At 43.9% G+C, this 20,637-nt stretch overlaps 1 protein-coding gene across 4 annotated transcripts in view; it reads left to right on the top strand.

Moving 5' to 3' along the window:
- Ptprg (protein tyrosine phosphatase receptor type G) overlaps window positions 1-20,637 on the top strand; it is a 664,886-nt gene that overhangs the window by 513,276 nt on the left and 130,973 nt on the right. For all 4 annotated transcript variants that reach the window (XM_021230841.2, XM_005076387.3, XM_021230842.2 and 1 more), the window contains exon 6: window positions 5,221-5,287. In XM_021230841.2, the coding sequence (XP_021086500.1) occupies window positions 5,221-5,287 (67 nt within the window). The remainder of the gene's footprint in view (window positions 1-5,220; window positions 5,288-20,637) is intronic.

A 20,637-nucleotide genomic window follows, 5' to 3' on the forward strand; every position in this document is an offset into this window, starting at 1 on the left:
TGTCAGCTTCCTGTATTGGCAATGTCTCCATGTATTGGAGTTATATCTAAAGACAACTGGAAAGCGTTGACGCAGAGCCCTCTGTCATATTTATGTGCCACTCTTTTGAGGATGACTAATGCTCAAAGCTGCTCAAAATTGGAAGTGCCAGGAACTACGTTTTTCAATTCAAGCACAAACTGTGTGTGTGTGTGTGTGTGTGTGTAGTGTGTATGTGTGTGTGTGTGTGTGCGCGTGTGTGTGTCATCACTTTAAAGCTAATTTGTGGAAGTTCTAGCTTCTCCATATTACCATGCAGCTTCCTGCTTCTTTGATCTGAAACTGGAAGGAAACAAGTATCAAGAGCCAGGAAACCTCCTCATGTTGTTCTAAAAGGACTAGCGTATTACAAAATTGAGTAGATATTAAACAAAACATGGATCTTTTGAAATGTGAACTCAATGTGGTATTATTTACAGCCAAGCACACAGAGATACTTGGGGTAGGACCACTGCTGTTGGGCATTTATTGAAATGTGGGGGTTTAGGATGAATTGCTATTCAGTAGGACCCACCCCAGGCAGACACTGTCCATGCTGAGCCCCGGGCTCTGTGCTTTCCACTTCTGGTCCCCATTGTAAGGATGTGAACACTGAAGCTGTGCGGGCTCATGCCTGATCTAGAGTCCCATTTCTGTCACCCTCTCCGTTGGCCTCTTTCTAGCTGGAACGGAAACCAGAATGTAAACATGGGTTGCTAAAACAGCCTTGTTCACTGCCGACACACTGAAAAGCTGCCCACATTGCTTAGCTGATATCCACAATTTTGTTTAAGTGGCAAATTGATTGAAACAGTCAGAGGAAGAGATTATTTCAGTGAGGGCTTTGCCTTGCTGGAACAAATCCACTTATTAGCATGCAGTTTGGATTCCCCGCCCATGGACTGGAGAATAAGCTCGGTATTATTAGGCAGTTTCTTTGACTAGCCAACAGCTCCATTTTCTTCCTCCTTTCCTTGCCTGTCTTCTTACCAGCAGCTGAAGAGACTGCATACAGACTTTCAATTGTGGGTTGCTCTGAATCCAGGGTCAGGCCTTTGAGTTCAGACAAGACGGGGTCTGAGTGTTCAACTCAGAGGTGCTGTAATCACAAGTGAACGGAAATTGAGCTGGGATTAGTTTGCCTGGTTGTTTTCCACTTGTATGTTATCAGTGGGTGTCAGTCATAGAGGATTAGCAGCACCTTCTTTGAGCCTTCACACCATCAGACAAGACTAAATGCTCTAAGGGGCCCCTGACTCGAAGACATCCCTTCTCATCTTGGATGGAGCGTCATGGTACAACGATCCCTTTATCTCCAAGGGGTTCATTCCAAGCAAATGCTGAAACCAGAAGGTCATACCAGACCTAACATAATTATATTTTTCCTCTCCATGCATACCTGCAGTAAAAGTCAGTGGGCAGATTAATTAATAATTGGTATACACAGTAAGAAATTAACAATAATATCTAATTAGAAAGCAGACATGGAGATTCACATCTGTCATCTCAGCACTTAGGAAGTAGAGGCAGGAGGATCAGGAGTTCGGAGTCATCCTCAGTCACATAGTAAGTTCAAGGCCAGTGTGGGCAACACGAGACCTTATCGTAAAACAAACAAATAAAAACTAATAATAAATACTTACTTACAGCAATGTGCCGGAATAAAATTGCTGGCATTTGGGGCCATTAGTGAGCTAAAATTGGGCTACGTGAACAGAAGCCCTGCAGGGACATCTGATCTGAAACCTGAGATGGTAGGACTAAGGGACTAACAGGAAGGAAGCTGTTCCCACATGGGTACATAGGACCGTGGACTCACATTCTAGACATCAGATTTCATCCCAACCCAGAACCTAGGAATTCTTTCCTTCTCTTTTAGGTTCCTCTCCTCTTTCTTCTCTTCCTCCTTGCTTGCCTTTTCAGACAATCTCATATAGCCCAGGCTTTCCTTGAATTCCCATTGTAGCTGAGGATAACCTTGAACCAAGCCTCAATCTCCATCTCTTAGTGCTCCAGATCATAGTTGGCTGTACATAAATGAAACATAAACAGTGAACCTTTGCATAGTGTTTCTAGAAGGTTGCCACCATAGGCAGCAGATGTGAACATAATTTTGAAGGGTTGAGACAGTTGAGTTGGTCTGATAAGGAATCTTGTTCAGAAAACTTTAGAACATAGCATAAGCAACAACTATTGGTGAAGAAAATTATCATGGCTATTCCTCCAACTTCAGCCCCTATTCTCAGTCACAGAAGCTCCATTATGTACAGTTCGCTCTTTTGAAAGAAAAATGAGCCCAGTTGGTTGAAATAACAGTCACACCATTATTCTTGGATTCTGTGCGCTAGCTAGTCAGCTCTTGCTCAATGAGCTCAGCAGCTGTACATGAGTTGCAGGTGTTCAACAAAGGCCGCATGGCTTCAAGTGGACTTGTTCACTTTTTGGTAGTTGGCAAACCGGAAGGACAGCAGCTGGACTTGCCCATGTTCACTACCTATTCCCTTTTAGCTTGTGACAGGCTAGTTTGGGGTTCTTCTCATGGTGGCCTTATGGTACCAGTGCTTTAAGAGCATCTGCCTTTGTCACATTCACCAGCTTCCTCTAACCCCAAACAATAATATAGACATTTTGTTTCAGAAGAAGGAAAAATTGGTACACTCCCTTGATGGAGGAGTAGCAGATTCCAGCTCTAGAGGTGTGTGTGGCGAGGAGGAGAGGGTTTGTAGCCTCCTCACCATCTCTTCACTGACTTTTGGAGTTTAGGTAATTACACTCATATGAACATTTCCACTCCCCTGTGTTAGCATCTTGCTGCATAACAAGACACATGACACATCTGGCTTAGAAAAGATTGATTTTGACTCATACTGTGTGTTCCAGTCCATGACTGATTACCCCCTCCATTCTGTATCTGAGGTGGCCATTACATAGTGGAACGTGTAGTCATGTTAACCCCATCACTCAGCAAGCTAAAGAGAAAGAGGGTGGGTCCAGGGTCCCATAGGCCCATCCAGGGCATGTCCCCAATGATTAAGAATCTCCCAACTAGGCCCTAATTCCCAAAGGCTCCACCACCTCCCCACAGCATCCCTTGAAGACAAAGCCTTAAACACTTGGGAAGAGGACACTCATCCTAAATGCCTTTCTATCTACAGCCTCAAGACACTGCCTCTTCTCTGGGCTCTTACTCTATTCTGGGCTTTTGAAATGTGACCACATTTACTGATGAGAGTCTCCTATTAGGTAGTCTTGAATTGTGATCCCTTTGGGGGACTGTATTTTAAATTTTTGATCAATTATTTGATGTGATAGAAATACAGTATTTTTTCAAATATAATTTTGATTCGGTACATCCTATGAATATTTGCCATATGTTGTCTTTTTAAGAAGGTTTTACACCTTAATCACTATATAGCCCTGGTCTGGGCTTCCTGTCAGATAATGTGGAGGCCCAGTCATGGCAACTTTCAGGATTTTACCTGTGTGATCTAACACTGTGAGTTCCTATTCACTGTCTTCCCTTTCTCCCTCCCTCCCTCCCTCCCTCCCTCCCTCCCTCCCTCCCTCCCTCTCTCCCTCCCTCCCCTCCTGTTTTCTTTCTTCTATAGTGTTTAAGGTGTAGTACCAACTTCCACATTACGTTATAATGTTAGTCTATAAACACACTACTGTATAATGGCCCCTTTGTTCTGAAGGTAGACATAACTTGGGGCTCCAGACAATAAGTTCTTTAACACACCACTGACTTCTGACATCTGGTAATTCCTCACTGTAAGATATAATTGTGAGCATCACTGAAGTTTAACAGCAGTCCTATTCTCTCCCCACCAGATGTCAGGGGCGCTATAGAATCCTGCCCCCCCCCAACCGCCTCCGCCTACTATAGTTGTGACAACTAGAAATGTCTTGGGCATGATCACATGTTCCCTTAGGGGGGCAGATATGTCCCAGTTTACAGTTTAGAGCCACTGCTGTGTCCTGGAGATGCTGGAGCAAAAAGGGAAGGAAATGTGTGAAGTGTGGATTATTCACCAAGAGAACAAATTAGAAATGGCAACTCAACGGGGTGGAGGCATCTGCCTAAGCTGGAAGTAATGGGTATCCTTTATAGTCCCTAGAAATCCCACACGGGGATGGCTCTGGATTCCTCCGAGTTAACTTGAAACAGCAAATTGGGTCTTGCTGCACATTGAAAGGTTCATCAATATCTCAACTTCATTATGTGAGAAGTGGATTAATAGGAAATGCAGTCCCTGAAGGAGAAAAAATGCAGGAACTATGCTAACCACAGATAATGGATTTTGAAAAGCTCTTTATTTTTAGGGGAGAAAAAGGACATACATATGAGTAGAAAGAATACATTATGACCCATCCTATACCTGTCATTCAATGTCCTAAATGATTGGGTCAAGGAAGGTCAGTCTCTTGTCTCACCACTCTCCAGTTGCTCTCCACTCCTGGATTATTTTAAAGCACACTTCAGACATGGTTATATTTCATTTGTAAATGCTTCACTGTACTAAGAGAAAGTACCTAAAATTATAACTATAGCATGCTAGGGATATTTTCATCTAGAAAAGGCAGTAATATGCTAAGTAGTATCTAAAAGTTGAAGGGCCCATGGACAATGAAGCTTGGTTTGGAGAGGCATCAATTCCAGAAGGAAATGGAGGTAGATACCTATCTCCCTAAGCTGCCCTTTCCCTGCCATCTTGCTTTGAGTGGTTCTTAGAAATACCCACAGGGAATGTGGGTTTTCCCAGGGAACTGGGGTCTTTAAGGAAGAGAACGAGCTGGCAGGGACCTGCACCATTTTCTAAGGAGAAGAGAAAAACACATCATCAGGAAGCATTGAATACTCCGCCCATGATGGATTGTTCTCTGATGACTTTCAATGACTTTTTAGCCCACCAGGACTGCTTTTAATAAAATGGAGCAGTAGCTTTTTAAGACTTTGCTATGGATGTGGTATTTCTCTCCTGTTATAATGTATTCTGAGAAGTTTCTTTGTTGTGATTTAGACTTCCTCACTTGATTTTATTGTGTCATAAATCTCTGGCATTTGGTGAGCACCATGGTATATGTGAGACCTAAACAGCTTGCTAGATGCATCCGTTTCCCCTTCTCTTTAGAAGATTAAACTGAGGCGGTTGTAGCTGATGCCAGGACAGATTTAACCAATCGTGTTTCTTTTACATGTAGGTCAGTCCGAGGGACAACTCTGCACTGGATCCTATTATCCACGGGTTGAAGGGCGTCGTACATCATGGTGAGTAAGCTCCATCTTCTTCCTTCAGCTAGAAAGTGAAGGGCTGCGATCTTCACCTGAAAGAATCAGGTTATCTCGCAGAGAACAGGAGGGGGTACCATTCCTTGCCCTCTGCTTTGCAAGGGCTTTAGAGCCATTATCTTATGAGTAAAGAGCACCCCACATCACCTGCAAATGGGCCTGGGTTAACAGTGGGCCATTTGTTTCCCCTCAGGTGTTACTGAGAATGCTTATGATGTAAATCAAAACGCTCTAAGATATATGATGTTCTAGGTGTTGAATCTGCCATTGGTCTCTTTTCTCTCCTAAAAATATTCCCGTTTCAAGTGTCTTGTCACTTGTACATGTCTTTGATTTGCCTCTCAGATTTAAGAGGGAAAATATAAGTAGCCAGGACAAGCCATTAAACTTCGCAGTCTGTGAACCAGCACCATGCAGCTGCTAAAATGAAAAGGGCGAGGCTGGTGTTCTCTACAGCAGACATCATATCCTCAGGCATAGACCTGGGAGAGGAAGTAAGATGAATGGGCTCTTGTCTCTTCCAGCTGGTTTTATTGGCGGAATTTCCCTGCAACTTTATTATCAGCAATGCATCATTACCTGTGGCACCAGGATGCTCTCATTTCAGAGGCACCGTTGCTGCAGAAAGGTGTTGAGTCTGGATCTCATGTAATGATTTGTAAAGTTTTAACAATCTAATTAGAATTCCAAAGACATTGACAAAAATAGCGTAATGATAATAAATCTCCCTCCATTCCCACCACTGTGATAAAATGTCTTCACACCTTTTGAGAGGATTGTCTTCTGACATGAGCCAACTTTGTAGAGCTTAACAAATACCTCTTCCAGGGAAACTAAACTTGTTATCAGCGTTCGATTAAGCTGGATTGAGCATTAATTGTTCTGTTCAGTCATGCAGCAGGGAACAAAAATAAACCAAGTGAAAACAGGAAAGTAGAGAGCTAGGTGATGGCTCAGTCAGTGCCTGCCTTACCAGCATGAGGACCTGCACACAGATCTCCAGCACGCATATAAAAAGCCCAGCTTGGCAGCATATGTCGTAACTCTGGTGACAAGGTACAGTGTGCAGAGACAAGATAACCCTGGATCTCACTGGTGGACTAGCCAAGCCAGCCTAATCCATGAACTCCAGGTTTAGTGAGAGAGCCTACCTCAAAAACCAAGGTGGAGAGAGATCAAGGGAAACACTCAGTTCTGCCCTGCGCCCTCTGCATGCACACTAGTGCATCTGAACATACTTGTCTACCACACATGTATTAAAGACACATACATGTATAAAGAAAAAAGGAATGTATGATAACCGACGACATCCCATGGAGCTTTTTCACTTGAAGAAATTTACATTGTTCCCATCATGATCTAGGTTAGTAAGGGTATCCCTCCCCTTCTCTGGGAACCAAACCCAGGGTCTCACTGTTAGTCTGCCATCGAGCTGTCTCCCCAGATCACTACAGTTATCTCATCTGTGAGGAGCTTTCCTCACAACCTGGATTGCCTTCCCCTAACCCCACCTAATGCTGTCTCCCTGGGCATGAGTTATCCAGAGAGGGGTACAAATAATTCCACACAGGAACACTCTGTCTGACTTAGGGGCACAATGATTCCAGGTTCCACCCTGCTCGCTAACAGAAAAGAGCTGCAAACAATGTTTGCCTACAAGAGAAGTTAGCATCTCTCATCAAGTAAAAACAAAATGTGTGCCTGGCCACAGGCAGCCCTGACTCTCACCAGAGATGGAGACAGCCCCAGCCAGCTCTTATGGGGAGGGAAAGGAAGAGAGGCACTTCCCTTCTGTCCCTGAATCTTTGCTAAAGTCTCTTTGGAAGTCCTCTGTAGGCACACCTCTCTTCCCCTCTTGCATGGTGACCAAGGGTGTCTCCATTGTATACCTGCTGTTTCAGTTCAGATGTTGCCTGTCAAATGCCTTCTCCCTGCCCACTCCCATCACTGTCTGTCAGGTCATCTAGCTTTCTTTCTCAAACACATCTGGAAGCCTTTTTGGTTTATTTCCTCATACAACCCCTCCCCAAGTGTGAGTCTCAATAAAGGCAGGAAGCTGGTACACCACCCCTGGCAAACAGTAGCTGCTCAGCGAATCGCAGCTAAATGTCTAAGCCTGGTAAGGGAACACACATGCAAGTGGAAACATTAACATGTAAAAGACCACTGAGGTGAGGCTCTGGCGGAGAAGTAAGCATTTGAAGGGACCTGACCTCAGAAGAGTATGCCATTCTCCCAGTAGGGCGTGGACATCTTCAAGAGTTGAAAGAGCTTTGGTTGAAACTAGATGTGTTTTGGTGAAGGGTCCTGGGAGGGAATAGGGTGGCCTGCTGATTTGAAGGAGCATGTAAGTAGTCATTCTTTTCGCAGAGTCTCTGGCCAGGGAATGATGGTGTAGATGTGTGAGGTGCGAAAGAATCAGTGTAGACTTCTGAAGCGTCTTTTACCTCCTGACCTCTGGGGGTTGTTTCTTAGAAAGTTCATTTTAATTTCTTATTAACTGACTGTTTTGTGGATAAGAAGAGTCTTCTTCTATGTCCCTTCAGTGAGATGCAATTATGTAGTCTTGACTGCATTGCATGCTTGGCACCGGGTTCCTCTGTGAATCAGATACCAAGATGGAGTCTTAAGGGAAAGAGAGGTTTCTCACAGGGAAAGATGGCCCGGCAAGAATAAGGAGAAGTGTAGTTGAGAAGAGTGTTCACTCTCAGAGCAGAGAGAAAAGCATGAAGCAGCAAGAGGCTCCAAAAAGGCCAGGACATCAGAGAACCCCACAACCAAGATGGCCCCTGCATGGAACCCAGCATAGGACACTTAGGGACCTGTGTGACTCCTGGCTGTGTGTGCTCATTGAATGAATCTGCGTGGTGGGAGTACTCCATGATGTCAGAGAAAATCTGGAAGGTGTGGCTCACCTCAGCTTGTCTCTGGAAGGAGTGTCCAGGGCCACTCTCACAGACAGTGCAGAACCCCTCTGCTTCCTTTCTGAGTAGTCCACCTGATCCCCCCACCCCCAGTGGCTGTTTACCTGTTTATCCTTTCTTCTGAAATGTCAGGTGGCTCTTGTAAGTAGTGTCTTCCATTCTTCTGTAGTGATTGACAGCACTGAGGTAGGTGTAGAGCGGGTCTGCACTCCCGGGAGGAGCCTATGGTTCAGCAGGCAGTGGCTTGAAGAGTAGTAGCTAGTTTCGTGCAGACTTGGGAATGTGGAGGTGTCAAGTCTTAAGGCCTGAAGGGTGCTGAGCAAGAGATGCTGCAGTCTAGGAGCAAGCTCCATTTTCAACCCTGTGAACTTAGATGGAAGTGTCTGATGGCAAGAGACACCGTCGTGCCTTGGGGACTCTGAGCACAGTGACATTTTCCTTCATTGCTGCAGGGGTAAACTCTAGAAGCTCACAAGCCACGTGAAGTGCTGTTTCTTGCATGTACCTCTCTGATATCAACATACAGGGTGCATGTGCGGCCATATAGGAATGTTGGCATGTACCTCATTCTCCATAACTGCTCAGATCCATGCTAAAAGGCATATTTTTCATAAACTTGGGGGCATACGTGTTTTTTAGTGACCCTTTAAGCCCACCCGCACAGATGTCACCATCTTCTTGAATGTATTTTACACACTATCACAATGCATGGAAAGGCTCTTTCCTCTCTCGCATTACCACAATGCCCTACTTTTCTATTTACAATTTCTGTCATTTCCTTTTCTCCTCCTCCTTCCTCTTCCCCTTCTTTCTTCCCCTCCTTCTTTTTTTGGGGGGGGCAGGGTCTCACTATATAGCTCTGGCTAACCTTAAACTCAATATGTAGACCAGGCTGACCTCAAACTGACAGAAATCTGCCTGCTTCTACCCCCATCCCCCAAGGTGCTGGGATTACAGGTGTGTGCCATGGTAGGAAGCTGCTTTTATTTCTGAATAGAAACTTGCTGATGCTGATTACTTGGTTGTTGAGCCTTGTTTGTTTGTGCCTCTTCTCCAGGCTCCCCAAACCCCACCATCACTTTGTCTTTCCATCTTAATGTGAAGTGAGCTGCTTTTTTGCCACAGAAATGTGAAGGTTAGAAACGGTATTTGCCCTACAGAACAAAACTTTGCCCTGGCCGGTTTCTGGATAGCTGTTGTATCTAACATCCTCTATTACTCCCTCTCTGGATCTTTCTAAGGGATTTATCTGTGAAAGGACAAATTCTGGTCATTGGACACACTTCTAAGATGTCCGAAAAATGAGGTTCTGGCAAGTTTTTCTTGCCAATGGAAGTTACATATGGAACAAGATGCAGACATCTCTCAGGAGAGGTTCATCTGACCTGTCAAACAAAACAACCTGACAAACGGTTGGGGGAGATGCAACACTCACACTCACCCACAGACTATTGGAAGATATGCAGTACTCATGTGCACTCAACTGCGGAAAGAGAGCCCATGACAGACCAAGTTAACAATTGTGCAACATTCAGTTTGGTGAACCAGTGCGTGTGTATGGGGTCACTAACGGGTGTTAAGGGAGGGCTTACTTACAAGGAAGAGTGGGGAGAGCTCTAAAGAAGCTGGGTGTTCAGAAAGCCAGTTCCAGCATTGAGTGATGAGTTCTGAAAGCTGCAGCCCTGAGCTGGCTGTGTGTACCATGCAGGCAGCTCCAAGGCCCAAACATACTCTTCTTTCTGCGTTTGGCTTGTCCTAGTCTCCAACCCCAGCGACTGGTACTCCCTTTCATACTGCTAATAGCTGCCCTCCTGAGTCTCCCGGGCATCCAGACATGTAACCCTTGTTTTTCCCCGACTCCTGAACCTCCGCCTCTGGCTGTAAGGGGGTGTTGTAGTTCAGGGGAACATGCCATGCAGCACCTGTAAGTTTCCTGGCACGTCTGCCTTGCGCTTCTCCCCCTTTTCCCTTGCCCTGGGATACATCTTCTACTCAGTCTGTGGACCAAGTCCTGTGATGGCTGGAGTCATTCCAAGCCCCCAACAGAAAGCGGGATGAGCTAGTAAAATCATGTGAGTTTTGACAGACCCCAGCCAAGTTTTGCCGCATGGTGGTAAGAGCAGGTGCCAGAGCATTCGCTAGTTTTTTTTTTCTTCTTTTTTTCACATTTCACCTGACTCAACTGATGTTTCCCCAATAAAGAATGAATTCTAATTCTAGACATGCCCAGACATGGAGGAGCTTCTGAAACAGCAGGTAGGCTCCATCTCACAAGATTATGATCTGATGGCTGGGCATAGTGAATTGGCTGGAAGAGCCCCTTCAGAAAGCTGAATTGTACAGACTCTGGCAATCTCATGCTTAAGTGCATACACAAGAGAAACAGCCACACAAAAGACTTGTAAATAGTTCTGTTCTTAATAGCTACAAATTAGAAATACCAAATTTCACCTGTGGGAGCATATGTGCTAGCCATGGCATATTAGATTGTAGTCTATTACATATAGCAGTTATAAAATGGCGACCTACCAACCTACACAAAGGAACAGACACCGATGGCCATGTTTATATTAAGCTCAAAACAAGCCAATTAGTCCAAGATGATGCAAGAAAAATGGAAGAGTGAGGTGGAGGATCAGGGGACTTTCGTTGGGTATAAAAAATGCTCTTTGTTAACTATTTATATGGGTATGCCCAATATTTTGAAGATGAAACATGATGTTGTCACGCATGAATTCATACCTGAGAATCACATAATTGAGTTTATAAAAATAAATTACATAAAACCTACGTAATTTCTGAAGTAAATTTATGATTTTGTATTGGGCCATATTCATACCCATGGTTGGACACACCTCATAGAGGGTGATTACATAGTTATAATACAACTTTGCCCCAGTGACCCTGGTGACTTTTACGTTAGAGTCTTTGTGAGTTAAAGAATAGCTCATGTATTTGATACACTAATTTCTCAAATTTGTCCTGGTTTGAGAACCAGGAAGTTGAGGGGCATTGGAACAGGGTCTTATAAGATTTCATCAGTAAGACTGAAAGGGAAGCCACTTGGTGACTATTTCAAAATGAAAGATGTGGTTGCTTCTTGGGATGAGTGGCGAGTGTTTGTGTCCTAAATGGAGTGAAGGCCGTTCACTGGGACTGTTTGAAGGGTGATTGACATTTTGGCTTTGCACACCTTTGTGTTACATTCTTCAGTCAAAGATGATGATTAGAATTCAAAAGTGAGAGATCCAGACTCCCATACCAGAAACTTCACAGAAAGAGGGGAGTGACAGTACTTTTGTAAAGTCTTTTTTGCCATAACTACCCTTGACAAGCTGTTTCTTCTTTATGTTAATTGTATATAGACCAGTAAAAGAACTGTGTCTGCTTCAGGATCATACCACTAAGAGCTAAGTTTAGATGTCAATATCTGTTCTGCTCCTGGGGTTTAGGAAAAGGAAAAGGCAACAAGAGGGGGTGTCAGTGCAGGTGACAGTGTAAAAAAAGTTCACTTCTATGTTGCTGCATGGCCATTCGACACCCAGGAAAGGCCAAACTACCCCAGCAGTCATCATGGAATCTACTAAAGACCCTCTGACAGTCAACTGTTTGATTCCCCATGACACGCAAACACGTGTAGCAGGCAATGCTGGGAAGTTGGTCCAGTGTCACACCTAGAAAAGTGATCCAGCTATAAGGTCCTGTTTCTCCCAGGTTGTTGCCACTCTCTGTCTGTATGTGTCCCCATCTGCAGGTTTCCACCTTAACAGAATCCCAACAAATAGGTTCTGTTGAAGGAGCAAATTAAAAAGCAATTCAAAGGACTCTAATTCTCCATCACAGTTAATGACTGGGACTCATATCTAAAAAAAAAAAATCTTAAATAACTCTGTGGATCCAAACGGCAGAGCTTCCTGAAAACATTTGCATGAATCATGGAAGCATAGCACAAATTCTATAAAAGAAGACTCTGGGGGAAAAAGTGATCAGGACACAAGTAGTTACTTGTGTCCCTCATGCACCCGTACACCATCACAGAGATAAGCTGGCTTAGTTTAAGGCATCTTGCTTGTTTTGTACCCATGAGCTTTAAACATTCCTCCTTCCACATGGAGTGCCTAGGGAACACTGGTCAAGACACTGACACCAAGGAAAAAGATGGCCTTTGCACGTGGGACAGTTTTATACTCATTCAAAAGTTTCCTTTCTATACTTGCCATCCCTGGTGCTACAAAGACTGGCATTTCATGTGCCCGGCAAGGTTGCTTCATGTGTCCAATTATATAGTGTGTTTTCTTACTTTCCACTCGAAATTTGATCCTAGTAGCCCAGCAGTCATGGAGAGTGTTGTAGAAGTTCCTGTCAGTTCAGGCCATCCTGAATTTGAATTCTGACTCTCCAGTTTGGAAGCTGGGTGACCCTCTGCAAACCCTCTCATTGATATCTCCACTTGAAAAAGTGAGGACAGTGATTTACCTCAGGTAAATGTGTTGAGGCTGAGAAGACACGAGGAATGATGTCTGCCGTGTGTCCAGAACTCTCTAGATTAGAGTTCAAAGAGCTATAATCTGTAGACCAAATCAAACCTGCTGCTTGTTTGTTCAGAGTTTTGTTAGGTCATACAAATCTTGGCCCACTGCTTGTCATTATAAATAAAGCTTTATCACTCAGCCATACTCATTTGTTCACATATTATCTATGGCTGCTTTTGCTCTACAGGCAGTAGTTGTCACCAGCAATGCATAAGGCTTGAAAAGCTTTAAATAGTTGTTCTCTGGTCCTTCTCAGAAGTTCACCAGCCTCATCTCAGAGGAAGCTGGAGTCTTGTTTGCTTTATTCATAGCACTGCCTCTATCCTGAGTGTGTGTGTGTGTGTGTGTGTGTGTGTGTGTGTGTGTGTGTGTGATCAGATAATACAAATATGTAAATATTGACTTGGGTCAATACCCACCACGTAACAGACTGAGCTTTGGTTTTGATCTTGCCCCAATCCTCACGTACTCCAAACGTTTTTCAGGTGAATTGATGAGGGTTCTGTTGGAGTGTTTGCCTTGAAGCAGTCGTGCAGATCATTTTCCCTCTTTTGAATGAGGAAGGCAGTGCTGTGCTGTCTGTGGTTCACTGATAGTTCTGAACGTTTACAGCTCACTGGTGATTTTGAGCATCATAACACGCGTTTGAAGTTTATGTTTCCAGCACTTAATTACATGGAACTTTCCTGGAGTGTGCTATAAATGTGCAGCAGCCACTGCCTGGCTAATTGGCTCCTGTCTTTTTATGGATCCAGGAAGGACTGATGCTTATCTGAATGCTTTTGATCTCAAAATCTTCTAGAAACAGACTGGCTTAAGCCGTTTCCACTTTCCTGGATTTGGGTTTATCAAAACCTCCACCATAGATGTGAGCTGTTTCCGTTTCTTTTCTTGGCTAAGTCCAGGAAGTGGGGTGCTTCATGATCGCTATTTTATCACTAAATAGCATTGTTAACAATAGCGTTAAGACATAAAAGGCCTCAGAAGTTCTCATTCAGCCACCCTTCTTTGTCAATGTTTTACCATTTGAGCAGGACTATGGGAGTTCAGGGAAACATCCTCAACCTTGTCTCAGTGAAATATGAAGAACAAAGGGTTTAAGAAAATCTCCAGTGATCCACTGATCTCCCTTAGGTGACTTTTATACTGTGTTTTCTACTGTCCATATGTCACCTTAATAGGAGAAGTGCTGTCACCTCAGGGCCAAGAGCTCAGGATCTGACTTTGAATATTATTTCTCCCTTTGACCAGATGTACAAGCAAATCACTCATTTTATCAGTGGCTCTGTTTTCTCCAGTGCATGGTGAGGTCTTTGGTTTCTCTTGAAGATGCATTGTCTTCCAGCACACAGTGTGCCTGGCATGTATGTCTTCCAGCACACAGTGTGCCTGGCGCATGGTGAGCACTCAGCATGAGCTGGGATTCCTTCCTCCAGCATCTTCTTTGTTGACTTACACTTGGGGGCTGTGGACAGCTGGTGATGTCATCTAGAGTGGTCAGATTCTACCTCCACCTGGCTATTGAATGTCTGACACTTGACTTCACCGGGGCATACAAAAACCTAAAGGAAATGAAGCCTGGCACAGTGGGAATGCCTGTGGTCTCGGCATCCAGTAGGCTGAAGCAGGAGGATCACAAGGGCAAGGCCAGTTTGAGCTACAAACAAACAAAGAAATCTAGAAAAGAAAGGCAACGATGAAGATGTTGATGATAAAGATGGCCTGTGATAAACAGTACTGTTTTCATTAGGGCAAAGAACCCGAAGGCAGGAGAAAGGAAAAAGCCGAGCTGTCACAGCTGTTTGACCTGCGCATGAACTTAACCCTGCCTTGGTGCTCTCTGCAGGTAGCCTGGTTTCATCCCTGCAGCTAACAGAGCTGTTACAGATAGGGAAACTGAGGACAGAATAGCTGAACTGTCCCAGCTCCCACAGTAGGGCTCTGATTTGAGCCTGATTATACTGAACTCTGAGATGTATTTTTGTGGGAACACCAGACCTTGAGCAGAGACCCACTTCCCCTTCTGCCTGGGAGTAGGCAGCTGTAAGACAATGTTTTACTAAAAAACATGTTTACTGAAAACAATACAATGCCCAGGGCAATAAGTTCCTGGAAAAGGCCTGCCCAAAGAAACCGCCCTGACCTCAACCTTGTCCAAAGACTAACCGCCTCTTCTGACACGCCCAGATCAGTTTTTGGTGTCAGAGCAGAACCAGCCAGGGTAGAGGAGAGAGCAGAAGCTTCTCTGGTAGGAGCCTTTCTTAGGAAGTTTTCTTGAACCTTTTTGGGGCCTGCTTAAAGTTTTCTTTATATCGTTGAACGAGTCTCTGTGTTGTCAATCCCCGACACCCTACGCACGTTCTCGGACACAGGCCACGCAACAGACGCGACATATTTTCTTTTTTCTCTGTCTTTCATTCTATCTCCCATTCTCTCTCTCTCCTTCCCTCCCTCCCTCCCCCCCCCCTTTTTCTTCTTTAACAGGGTCTCAGTTTATAGTCCCAGCTGGCCTCAGACTCACAGGGATCTTGCCCATCCCTGCCTCTGGAGTGCTGGGATTAAAGACATATGTCACGATGCCCAGACTCAGATGCCCTTTCATTCCACTCTGCTGGGCCACCTTCTGGCATCAACCACTTTCTTGTTTATTGTCTGAATCACTTAATTCTTGTGTACCTTGTTCTTCTCTTGTGAATTATCTCTTTGACTTGTTCAAAAGGAAGCCACATGAATGCGTCACTGTCGCCAGGTCATAGTCTCCAGGACCTTACAGGTAGAGAGACAAGCCCTGGAACTGCTTGGGATGGTCCTGGATTTGCCATTATATAATTCCTGAAGTCTGAGTGCCACATCCATTTCTCTGATTGTGATCCTCACATAATGTCTTTGTTTTATTTGAACATCAACTTTAGATTAAATGTCATGTTTGGTCAACTGGAACCACTAACATAGTAAATGAGGCCAGATGGCTTTGCGGTACAGTTGTGTGACTATGTCACTATCCCTGTCCTCTTTGTGTTTGCATTTGGGTATCTGGGATCTTCAGGTAGGTTCTTCATCCTATAAGCCAATGTCACTTGCCCCCCACAACCATCAGTTATTTATGTAGATAATTTTGGGTTTTCCTCAAGAGTGTGCATGTTAGGAAGACAGAATAAATAATGTTGCCTTGTCCTTGCTTCCTTTGAATATCCTACTCTTCTCTATGGCTAACAGTGTGTGCCATCCTGCTTGGCAAACTCCACAGCTCTTAATAACTTCACTGGTCTCTTCTATATGTTGACTATTCAGCATATTTTATAAAGAATGTTCTTTGTCCCTATGTAACCAAAGCATTGCAAATATTAAGTTATTAACACACTGAAAAATGCAATCAATCAGATGATTATCATCTAATGTTTTAATGATCACATTTTTAATCCAATTATGCATGTTTGAATCTTTCAAATTTTCTTTAATTAAAAATTGCCTCTTGGCACTGCTATCAGAAAGAAGAAATTGAACAGAATGAGCCAGATATAATTTAATGTTGAGAAAAAGCTGAAGGATAACTGGGCTGGGCTGAGCTTAATGGCTGACCATGACTTTAAGGCCCTCATACAAAATTTCCTAATTGATAAGAAAAATTTAATCATCTTCAAATATACTTCATTTGCATTCAAATAAGGTATTCCTTTTTCCAAACAAACCTCCCCTAACTGATTATTCATATTGTCGTTCAAAATGCTTAAAAATGAAAGACAGAGTTGGGTGAAATGTAGACTACTTAATACAGTGTGTATTTAATATAAAAGTCATGCATTATTCATTTCTGCAATTTGAATAACTTTGAATTTAGCATCCCTGTTCCTCATTTTTTTCTTTGATGAACAATTAATTATTAAAATATAATATTGTCTGCATACAGCACCCGGGATCCTAGAAAGTGGAGCAGGAGACTCATCCTTGTTCAGTTCTTTTGTCTACTAGTGCACAGCACCTGCTTATTATGCTATAACGTAATGAATGGTGTGAGAAGTATAATGTTTCATATGTTCTCAACTAATAAGTAACTGCAATACAAATTCTCTGGCGTCAAGTTACTAATTAGTCTAGAAGTTGGGGGGTGTACCCATTTCTGCGTGGGTGTGGAACCACACAGTCCCTATAAGATCACAAGGCAGACAAATTTCATTGAACAGCACTTGTGGGCACTCTCAATGCCAAGTGTTGTTCTAACCTCTTAATGAATGTTAACTGGTTACTGCCGAGACTTCATTATTTGTATCAAAGATACATTAGTTAGAGAGAAGCATAGTAGCTTGTTGGGAAAAGCTAGCCTACGTGGCTTGGCTGGAGCAGGGCTCCCTACTCCCTACTATCTGCATTATTAAGATCTTCTTCATGAAGAGCTAAGTTCTCCTCTGGAAATGTGTTCATTCATCTTCCGCTTCCTGTCATTGAGAATCTCATGTTTGGTTTCTATTGGTTCCATACCTATGGCTGAATCTGACTGTGGACATTACTAGAAGTTCTGCCATGTTAGGTCCATTCTCAAGTTGAAGACTATCCTACATTACATAACAAAACACTGTCTCAAAGCCCTAAAAGTTAATTCTGTTATGTACTGTTAACAAAATAAATGATGTGGGTGTGGGAGAGATGGCCCAGTGGTTAAGAGCACTGTCTGCTCTTCAGAGGACCTGGGTTCAATTCCCAGCACCCACATGGCAACTCACACCTGTCCATAACTCCAATACCAGAGAACCTGACATCTTCACACTAATACACTTAAAGTTAAGTTAGATATTTTTTAAAAAATGTGATGATGGCACCTGAACACATAGCATGTCTTCCTGACCATCTTTCAAGTCTGTATATGGCTTATCATGGTGATATTTGTGTCACATTGTGTGGGACCCCTCCCAGAACTTAAAGGTAGAGATAGGCACATTTTGTACAGAAAACCCAATCCTTTCTACTGCCAGTTTTGGCATAGCCTCTGAGCTTTTACATCGCATCTCTAATTAGACAAAATATTATTCCTCCAATGTGAGTTACAGTCTTCTCATTAATGCAGACATATTTTGAAGCGTGTATGCAATTATTATTAGAATTTAGAATGTCCTTAATAAGATTGTGGAAATGAGTCTGTTACAAAAGTCCTAACATGATATCTTTGATTTTTATCTCTTGGCCTGCAAAACCTAAAATATTTACTATCTGGTGCTTTACAGAGAACGCTTGCTATCCTTGCTTAGATTCATGGCAAAGGCTAGCCTGGGACTCTGCTATGCTTCATGGCAAAGGCTAGCCTGGGACTCTTCTATGCTTGCCCTCAGCCATACATACAGTGGACCAGGCACTATGTTGAGCCCCTTACACCAAGTAACTTCTTAATTGTCGCAGCAACCCTGAAGGGTATAAAATCTCCTGGCCACTATTTTGTGGATTATAGAAATAGCTCAGAAAGGCTAAAGCTTTTACCTAAAGTTGCACAGCTTTTAGATATGATTGCATTCCATAGCTCAAGTTACAGGCTTAGCCCAGGTAAACATCTGCCCTGAAGGCACTAGTGGTGAGGTTGAAAAAGAAAAAGTTCTAGGCGAGTTGTAGGTCCTGAAGGCTGTGCTTTTCCAAATACTAGGGCAGAATTACACTTGAATCTCGGTGCTTCTCAAGCTTTTAACCCAGGTCTGTTATTTCTCCATGGCCTTCATCTCCCCTGTTATAATATTAACAAACTGAACTAAATCAGCAGTTCTGAGAGTAGTGACACTCAGTCTCCAACTCAGCCGTGGACATAGTAGCTGTGTTTTTTTGATAATAGAGCTGCTGGGCTCCTCAATAGGGTTTTTTTTTTTTTTTCTGGAAGAAATGGTAGTATCTCTCCCCAAGCCTCTACCTAGGGCAATCACAAGTCTTCTAGGTGGGTGGAATGCTTGACCAAATGGAGAAATGGAATTCAGCTCCATCACAGAACTGAGCACACCTCGTAACATCCAAGGCCAGGGCTCTCTTCTGAATATAGAGCAGGGCCCACATTTGCAGTTCTCACAAGACCATGCAGAACTCACAGACATGACTCTTGCTCCTGCTGCACCGGTGTTCTCTGTTCCTATTGCATCTCCCCGCTCTTTGTGGGACAGGCTGCTTCTTCATCTTTTCTCGCTTGTCATCACCTCTTCCTGGAGTCTGGGGCAGTGTCGGCTGGCAGGGATTGTTTCCTTCTGATGATACACACACACAGCCTGCTCACCTGAAAACCTGACACTGGATTAGGCCCCTAGAGGAAAACCGCAGGTTTGTCTGCTCTTGCAGTTTGGAGCCCCTGATCCCAGCCCAGGCTAGTGTGATGCCTAGTTCATCTACTGCTCAAGGGAAACAGGAAAGTGGCAATTTTGTTGCTCATGATGCCAAGCCCTATACACACCCTCTGGGGGCTCCGGGCTTGGTGTTGGCTGTTTCATGGACCAGGACACATGTAGGCAAGCAGCAGGCACAAGCCAAAATAGGTCTTCTCCCCGCCAAACCAGTCCCAGCCAGGCACACTTTGGTAGGTGGCCCTGTGATTTGGCTCCCTGCTAACCAGGTGAAATTAAAGACCAGACTTGCCAGGGGGTGGAGAGGCAAGCCCTCTAGTTTTCACCTTTTGTTCAACTGGGACCACTTTTTTTTTTTTTACATGATTTTGATTGCAAAACCTATGATTTAAAGATTTTTGTATTTATTAGGTAATCTTTCCTTTTTTTAAAAAAAAATTAGAACTTCTAGGAGAATGGGCTTCTGTTGCTGAACCTCCATGTGTGACTACTGTACTCTGTCCTCTTACGACCTGGGAGTCCTTATCAGCTTCCCTATGCCTTGATTTTCACATGGGTCGTCTGTCATAAAGCGCATACTTATGGGTTGTGGAGCTGGTTCAGTCAGGGAAGTGCTTGCTGTACAAGCTTAAATGTGATCCCCAGAAGCTATGTTAAAAAACAACTGGGACAATGGAACAAGCTTGCAGTGCAAGTGCGGGATGTCAAAGATGGGCCTCTACCCTAGGGTTCACAGGCTAGCCAGCCTAGCCCCATTGGTGACTTGCAGGCAAGGAAGAGACCCTGTCACAAAGACAAAGTGAACGCTGCCCAAGGACCATGCATCACACACACACACACACACACACACACACACACACACACACACACACACACAAATGCATGCTTTGTAGACCTGTGTACTGCTATGATGGCCTGTTTCTTAGCTCCCTGGTTTGACATTGCAGACTCTGAGAAGTGATTCCCTAATGGTACCAACTTGATGGAGTTAAGTATCAAATAATTAAAGTTTGCAAACCTCTTAGCACAGGACCTTCTACTTGTGTTAAGTACTGTGAAAGTGTTTTAGCATATGGATAGGATATTGCCTAATATAGAGTGCAACCCAGCATGTCTTGTTTAAAAACTCTAGAAGATACAACAGTTCAGTGATTTTAGGACATTTAATACATTATGCCAGTTGCCTAGGCTTCTGAAATGCGGAAGTTACACTGCCTGCGCCTGGGCTGGGTATTCCTCATGAGTACTGTCAAACCATGGAAAAAAGAACATGGCTACAGGCGTATAGGCGTGTCTAAACGGCCTCAGCCTCCCGGGTGCTGGGATTAAAGGTGTGTGCCACCACACCTGGCTACTTTTCTCAGTTTTATGACCAAATGTCTGACTGGCAAGGGAAGGAGGGTTTCCTGTGGCTCACAGTTTGAAGGTACAATCCTGTACACTAGGGAAGGTATTACAGTGGGAACCACTAGCAGCTGTGGCAGTAGGTCGTTGAGATGGCGTGCTCGTGTCTCAGCTGACTAGAAAAGTGGTTGGGAGGGTTACCAGCACTCGGCTGGTTTTTCTTCTTT

Source organism: Mesocricetus auratus, unplaced genomic scaffold (genome assembly GCF_017639785.1).
Source record: "Mesocricetus auratus isolate SY011 unplaced genomic scaffold, BCM_Maur_2.0 Super-Scaffold_100006, whole genome shotgun sequence".
Lineage (NCBI taxonomy): Eukaryota > Metazoa > Chordata > Mammalia > Rodentia > Cricetidae > Mesocricetus > Mesocricetus auratus.